Source organism: Pinus tabuliformis, chromosome 3_2 (assembly GCF_031772625.1).
Source record: "Pinus tabuliformis cultivar Carrire ecotype Pingquan chromosome 3_2, CPIR1, whole genome shotgun sequence".
NCBI classification, from domain to species: Eukaryota; Viridiplantae; Streptophyta; class Pinopsida; order Pinales; family Pinaceae; genus Pinus; species Pinus tabuliformis.
The window spans coordinates 803,434,820-803,442,517 of record NC_142302.1 but is presented as its reverse complement, the minus strand read 5'-3'; the positions used below and the strand labels follow the sequence as shown (position 1 = coordinate 803,442,517).

At 38.0% G+C, this 7,698-nt stretch overlaps 1 protein-coding gene across 2 annotated transcripts; it reads left to right on the top strand.

Annotated features, from left to right (window-relative positions):
- The first annotated feature begins 4,285 nt into the window (after nt 1-4,285).
- LOC149183026 (cysteine-rich receptor-like protein kinase 2) lies at nt 4,286-7,228 on the top strand. Of its 2 annotated transcripts, none has more exons than XM_089418653.1 (7): nt 4,286-5,409; nt 5,494-5,625; nt 5,727-5,851; nt 5,935-6,151; nt 6,297-6,531; nt 6,628-6,778; nt 6,872-7,228. In XM_089418653.1, exons 1-7 carry the CDS (start codon nt 4,689-4,691, stop codon nt 7,190-7,192), a joined length of 1,902 nt encoding a protein of 633 aa, XP_089274779.1. In that variant the 5' UTR covers nt 4,286-4,688; the 3' UTR covers nt 7,193-7,228. The 2 variants fall into 2 exon arrangements, with proteins under 2 accessions (XP_089274779.1, XP_089274778.1); XM_089418652.1 differs by having other exon boundaries at nt 4,286-5,415.
- Nucleotides 7,229-7,698: the final 470 nt, after the last annotated feature.

Sequence of the window (7,698 nt, the reverse complement as noted above, 5' to 3'; positions counted from 1 at the left end):
GTGAGAAAGATTTAGCAGCTAAAAGAAAATCAAGATATTATAAGAAGGTCATCAACCCCACCCTAGAAGATCAAAAGTATCTCTCTGTTTTAACTAGCTCAAAGAATAAAATTAATATAGCTAAGATTAGAACGAACTCTCATGAGATCCATAGTGAAATAGGTCATTGGGCAGTTCCTAAAACACCATGGATGGAAAGGATCTGCCATCTCTGTGAGAATATGAACATCGAGGATGAAAATCACTTCCTCTTATCAAGAATGACGACAGCTCTGCCTTTATCAGCTTTAAGGATGACAATGTCAGGGTTCTCCTTTAGAGCTTTAAGGGCAAGAAATTCATCTTTGCTAATGTTTCTTTTGGGAGGCTTAGCCTTCCTAAGAATGATAGCATAGTCTTGCCTGATAACCTCCTTAACATTATCAGGAAGGTCTTTGATACCAAATTCAATGTTACAAATAATGTCATTAATGGGAATCTTATTAGGGGCAAGGGAAAAATTAAGACCCTTATTTAAGAGGTTAAAAACGGATTGACTAAAATTTTTACTAGAGAGATTAATAACATTTTTAAAAGGAGAAGAGAAATTATTATTATTATTATTATTATTATTATTATTATGGTTCGTATTAATATTATAATTATTATTTGAATTTTTATAATTATTATTATCCTAGGATTCATAAGGCTAGGGTCCCCCTAAGACCTATTGTTAACACAATAAGTGGGCCTATGTATCTTCTAGCTAAATTCTTAGCTCAGAGGCTCAAACCTCTTGTTGGTCACACTAATTCCTTTGTTAAGGACTCTGCTTCCTTTGTTAAAGAATGGAAGGATATTAGGCTGGATCCTGGTGATTTGTTAGTAAGTTTTGATGTTGTTTCCCTTTATACCAATATTCCTATTCAAGAGGCCATTGATGTCATAAATCGGATCACTGACAATGACACTGCCAAATTAGTTGGCCTCTCCCTCACCTCTACCTTTTTCAGTTTCCAAGGTGAGTTCTTTGAACAAACCTATGGGGTAGCGATGGGTTCTCCTCTTTCCCCTATAGTTGCTAACTTATTCATGGAAGATTTTGAGACTAAAGCATTAGCCTCCACCCAATTTCGCCCTAAGAAATGGAAGAGGTTTGTTGATGATACTTGTGTCGTTTGGCCTCATGGATGCGAAAAATTGGATTTGTTTCTTAACCATCTTAATTCTCAATCCGACTCCATCAAATTCACAATGGAGGTTGAAGTGAATGGGTGTCTTCCTTTCCTTGACATTCGGTTCTCTCTAGAATGAATGATGGTTCCATTTCTCACTGAGTCTTTCGCAAAAAAACTCACACGGAACAATATCTTCATTCCAGTTCTCATCATTTTCTAGCGCAAAAATTCAAGGTTCTAAGTACTCTAGCCACTTATGCTTTAAGAATTTCGAATGAGAAACACCTAGAAGAGGAAAAATCTCATCTTCTTAAAGTTTTTGAAAATAATGGCTATAGAAGATCTCAAGGCCTCAAAGCTTTTCAAAGGGCCCATAAAGAATCGAGGGTTAAACCTCCACGTGATAACCCAATCTCTAAGGTGCAGCTCCCATTTATCTAGGGGACCACTGACAGGAATGCCCATATTCTTAAGAGGAATAAAGTTTCTTCTTCTTTCAAACCCCTTTTTACCATTAGAAATTCTCTCAGACCCGTTAAAGACCCTATAGACCCTAAAGACATGAAAGGGGTCTACTCGATCTCATGTTCTTGTGGGATTCCCTACATTAGGGGAATCAACTGCTCTCTTAAACAGAGAATCCAAGACCATGCAACAGACATCGGGCATAACCGATCGTGTTGATAAGCTCTTGCGGAGCATGCAAAGAAATATAAGCACCATGCTTGCATTGAGGATGCGAAGGTCATTGCGAGGGTTGATCACTTCCACCATAGGAAGCTAAGAGAGGCGATTGAGATTGAGAATCATTCAATCAATCTCAATAGGGATGATGGGTGGAAACTGAGTAAGAGCTAGATTCCGGTTGTTTCCTCCTGATTTTCCCCGTTATTACCCCTCCCCTTTTTTAATTTTTTTCAACCTTTGTGTTTTTATTTATAAATATCTTATTATTATTATTTCATATATATAAAATAATATATAATATATAAATAATGGTTTATTATTATTAATGAATAATTTCAAATATTTACAAACAATTAAAAGGCCAATTTTGAGCTATATAACTAAAAATTAATAAATATTATATTTATATATATATTATTATTTATTGGGATATTTATTTATTTATAATAAGTTTATTTATTAATTAATAAGAATAAGTTTATGATTTTATTAACTATAATATTTTTATGAACAAATTTGTTCTTATAGGCTAGTTTATAATGGCTAGATCTCAGTTTCACAATCTTTGTTACAATATTGACCTTCCTAACCTTTTACAATGTCAAAATTATTTTTGAGCATAGGAATAAAATCTTAAATAAATAATTTGTTTTTTAAGGTCCGGTAGACCAATGTTTGGCATCATCTGATATACCCATCATCATCATCATCATCATCTGTTTTTTAGGTCCGATAGACCCATCATCATCATCATCATCATCATCATCAATTATTTTATTGATCATCATCATCATCATCATCATCATCATCATCATCATCATCATCATCATCATCATCATCATCATCATCATCATCATCATCATCATCATCATCATCATCATCATCATCATCATCATCATCATCATCATCATCATCATCATCATCATCATCATCATCATCATCATCATCATCATCATCATCATCATCATCAATTATTTTATTGATTAAATAACTAATTCTTCACAACTAATTCAATTATTTTATTGATTAAATAACTAATTCTTCACAACTAATTCAATTATTTTATTGATTAAATAACTAATTCTTCACAACTAATTCTGGACTCTGACTAGAGGTGAGGTAATGCAGGCCTTAAATAAACGTCCATGGAAACTACCGTGTGGATTGTCGAGCCGAGAAGGGAAGCGTGAACTCTAAGTTTATGCGAATAACTAATAAAATATTGTTAATTACACACAACTCATAAGAGTGGCGCATGATATAAACCTGGCTCTGATAAGTTCAGATGTGGCTTCTGTGTGAAAATGGTTTTTTTTAACATACAGTCGAAACCGACACCGACAGTCTATTTAAAACACCGGTGAACCAGGTCGAAACCTAACTGTCCATTTAAAACACCGGTGAACCAGGTCGAAACCTAACAGTCCAGTTAAAACACCGGTCAACCAGGTCGAAAACCATATGCACAAATCCGAATAGATGGTCTCCTGAACTAATCCAACTTTCTCTCTCTTAACTTGTATCAGTTTGTGCTTTATTTGGCATCCTCACTCTTAACTTGTATCCCTTTGTGTTTTACTTGGTTTTCCACAATCTGAGTTTGTGAAAAATGGTCGTTATTGCAGTCCCAATACAGATCTCACAAAATCGACTTGGAATTCTCCGTTAACAAATAACAGACCTGGAAATAAAATGGAAGGGCGAGGGCAAGACCTTACTGTCGGACATGGGAGCAGGGACAGGAACCTGCGCATTGGTGGAAGGTGCGAAGAGATTAATCAACGCGAAGGGGACGAAGAGCATCAACAATGTGACAGACAGTGACCAGCAAATTTCCCACAACTTGTGAGTTTGAAATATGGTGAGAAAGTGGTCCAGTTTGAAATAGAGTGAGAAAGTGGCCTTCAAGGCTACATATATTTATTGCAATAATTACAGCCTTCCCCTTCTCGAGCCATTGGAAAACATGAAGTAACATGCATGTTCAGCCACTCACATCTCAAATGGATTTCTGTTCAGCCACTCACATGTCAAATGGTTTTTTTGGATGAATAGCATGGTTTTATGTATGGAGTTGTTTTTAGTCTGATTTGTTTGGAAGTTTTTAGGGTAGGTTTTTTTTGTCTAATTTTAGAAAAATCTGATAAGAATTTATTGAATCTGATAATTCTTATCGAAATCACAAGATGGATAATACTGTGCAATGAAAATGTCATAGAGATTTTCAGGGTGCTATCTATATATAGAGTCAAAAAAAAACTAGTTTAAATAACATAAATCAAAATTTGACCACAAATCTTTTCACCAAAATTTGTGTGAAACCAAAAAAAATCCCACCAAAAACAACTCCTTTTGTATAAAACCCTATGTTAGTACTCAAGGCCCAATAGCAGGCAGTTATTAGTCGCCGTCTTCGTTGTAAGAAGCAGTCAATGTCTCGACACGCCGAAGACTCAGCTTCTTCGTTATCAAGTTGTCAATGTTTCAACACGCCGACGATAAAGCGGGCCAGAATTGCCTGAACGTTGTAACATATCAACTAGTTGCGTGGATTCATATTGTCCAGCCATTGTTACTGAAAATCCATATTGACCAGCGGTCAATGTCTCGACACCCCGAAGACTCAGCTTCTTGTTCCGCGGATTCATAGTGTCCTGTAAATGTTTCTTAAAATCCTGCAAGAAATTGCTGTGGAACTGCAAGTAGTTTCAAACATTGTTCCATGGCTGGATTCATTGTCATCCAGTAGTCTTACAGTACCAGCAGACTCGGTTTCTGCCTCAATATTCAAACACACCGGCAGCTTTTGAGATAAGCAGCCCCTGTGTCTCAAACATTGGTTGCATGGCCGAAGTTGCCCATTTTCCATTTCTGGCCATTATGGTCGCAGTTATGATTCCAGTAGGCCTTTCGGCCAATGATCCGGTGTTCGAGTTGGAGGTGGGAAAAGGGTGCAACCCCAGTAACGTTAGTGGTACAATGTTCACAGCTTTCAGTGGCAATCGGGATTCTGTTTTGGCATCCCTCAGCTCAGATCTTACCCCACAACTTTATGCTTCTAACAACGATGGTAATATCTATGCTCTTGCAGTGTGTATGAAGTATTTAACCTCACGCCAGTGCTCCAAATGCATTACAGGAGCACTTACTCAACTAAAAGCATACTGTTCCCGATCTCTTGGTGGTCGGATTTATCTGGACGGTTGTTTCGTTCGCTATGAGGATTCTTCTTTTGATGGTCAGGCTGTGGACGCTGGGAATTCCTCCAACTGTCTGTACAGCACAAACTCCAGTGATCCGCGATTCTCTGAAAGAGCCCAGGCTTTATCCACGCAACTAATCACGAACGCTTCTGCAAATAACTATTATGCCGTCGGCTCCATCAACGGATCCTTATATGGTCTCGCTCAATGTTGGCCTTCTCTTTCCAACAATAGCTGCCAAACATGCTTGAATGATACTCGGAATCTTTTACTTGAGTGTACTCCCATGAGTGAAGGACGGGGTCTCGAGGCGGGCTGTTTTATGCGCTACTCAACTTACATGTTTTATAACCAGACTTCCCGTACGGGTATTCTAAATCTGTTGCAACTATTTGCGGTTTAATTCGCATATAATATCTCCCTTGATTTTTTTGTTTTTGTTTCAGATTCGGGGAATTCGTCATCAAAATTAGTGACCAAATTGTCAGTCAGCATTCGCGGAGCAGTGCTGGTTGCGGTGGTGTGTTTCGTACTGTTATGTCGACGAAGTAGACAATGGAAGAGTTGCAGTCGACCAGGTGATTTATCATCACTATTAGGGCTTCCAGAATCCAAACTACATTTTCCGGATTTCTTTGACTTGGTCTTATTTAATCGTTGTGAGAAATACTGTGTGCAGATGACAACCTAACTGCGGTTAAGGAAAGCTTTGAGGTTTTCGATTACGAGTTTCTGAAAAATTCTACCGGGAACTTTGAAAGAAACAATGTAATTGGCAGAGGAGGATTTGGTGAAGTTTATAAGGTATAATATCAAAAGTGCCTTTTGTGAGTCTGTTCAATTATATGGATTATTTGCAGATGGATTCTAATTATTTAGACGAGCAGGGAAGAGTTCCGGATGGGAGGGAAGTTGCGATTAAAAAACTGAATGGAAGGCATCAGACTACTGAAGCCGCACAGGAGTTTCTCACAGAAGCGAGGCTCATCAGCAGCGCCCGTCACCGTAATCTTGTTCGTTTGTTTGGATGTTGCACGCGAGGGCATGAACGCTTGCTGGTTTATGAATTTATGTCAAATAACAGTCTTGACAAGCATTTGTTTGGTAAGCTGTTCTCATTAAAGCTGTGGTTTTAGCGATTCAAGTTGTTCGTTAAAAAAAAAAAGTTGTATTGGTTCAATTACATGTATTGAAGCATTCAAATATTATCTGTATTGAAGCTTGCAAATATTTTTTTGGAGATCTACAGGAGAGATAAGGAATCCTTTGAGTTGGGAAAATCGTTTAAAGATTATAGAGGGCACAGCTCGAGGCCTTGCATATCTCCACGAGGATGCTAATGAGCGCATTATACACAGAGATATCAAATGTGCTAATATACTTTTAGATGAGAGATTTCATCCCAAAATAGCAGATTTTGGAATGGCTAGATTCTTCCCGTATGACCAAACCCATGTTTCTACCAGCAGATTCGGAGGAACAAGGTAAGTTGTGCAATCAATTTATTAATTTCTCTCAGAAGCTCCTCTTTATAAGGAGTCTCACAGCATTGTTCCTTCCATGAATTTATTATGAGGCAGAGGCTACGCTGCTCCAGAGTATGCCGTCCATGGGCAATTATCAGAAAAAGCTGACGTTTATAGTTATGGGATTGTTGTTCTTGAGATTGTGAGTGGGAGAAAGTGCTTGGATTATAGACTGCCAGAGCCTGTGCAGATTCTTCTCCAATGGGTGCGGCTCTGTCTCTGTTTATAATTTGGTTTGAGTATTACAGGAAAATTATTTTGCATAAAATTTCAGAGTAGAAACTTGATGATGGTGCAGGCTTGGAATAAGTACGAACAGGATGAAGCTTTGGATATTGTTGATTCAACAGTAGAGGGACAGTACTCAAGAGAACATGTGCTCAAAATAATCTCAATTGCATTTCTTTGTACTCAAGGCTCTTCGACGCGGCCAGCGATGTCGCATGTTTTAAGGATGCTAAACAACGATGGCGATATTCCAGTCCAACCTACGCAGCCAGATTTCATAGATACGGCCACAACAAGCAGGCCTACGAATTCCAATGCCACCTTTAACTCTGAATCATCGGCACCTGATCCATCTCACGGCTCAATAACCGTGTCTTTATGCACTCGTTAGTGTGTAACGTATTTAGCATTTTACAGCAAATCTCAATAAAGCTGTGAGAATAATGTAGAAACTGAATTAGTTATGAGCAGTTGAACAAGATGTAGTTGTGAGTAGTTAGGAATTGGTTACCAGAATTGGTTGTGTGTTTCCTATATAAATGAAGATGTAATCGAGCAAATGATCAATAAAGTTTGTGAGGTTTGTTTCCCGAATTAAAGACTTTAGTGATAAGCTTGGTGATATTGGTGAAAAGGTTTCTAGTACAGACTTGGTAACTGTTACTTTAAAGGGGTTAGTCCCCGACTATAAAGTCTTTATTTCAGCTCTCTCAGCTAGACCGACACCTCCTACATTTGAAGAATTGGCTGGAATTCTTCTTCAAGAAGAAGAGCGCATGAAAACTTTTGAACTGGAGTCAAATGGTTCTGATTTGGCTTTGACTGCAAGAGGCCAAAGATCATTCCGAGGGAGACCATGGGACAGAAACAAAGGCCATTTTCAAGCAAAGCAGAAAG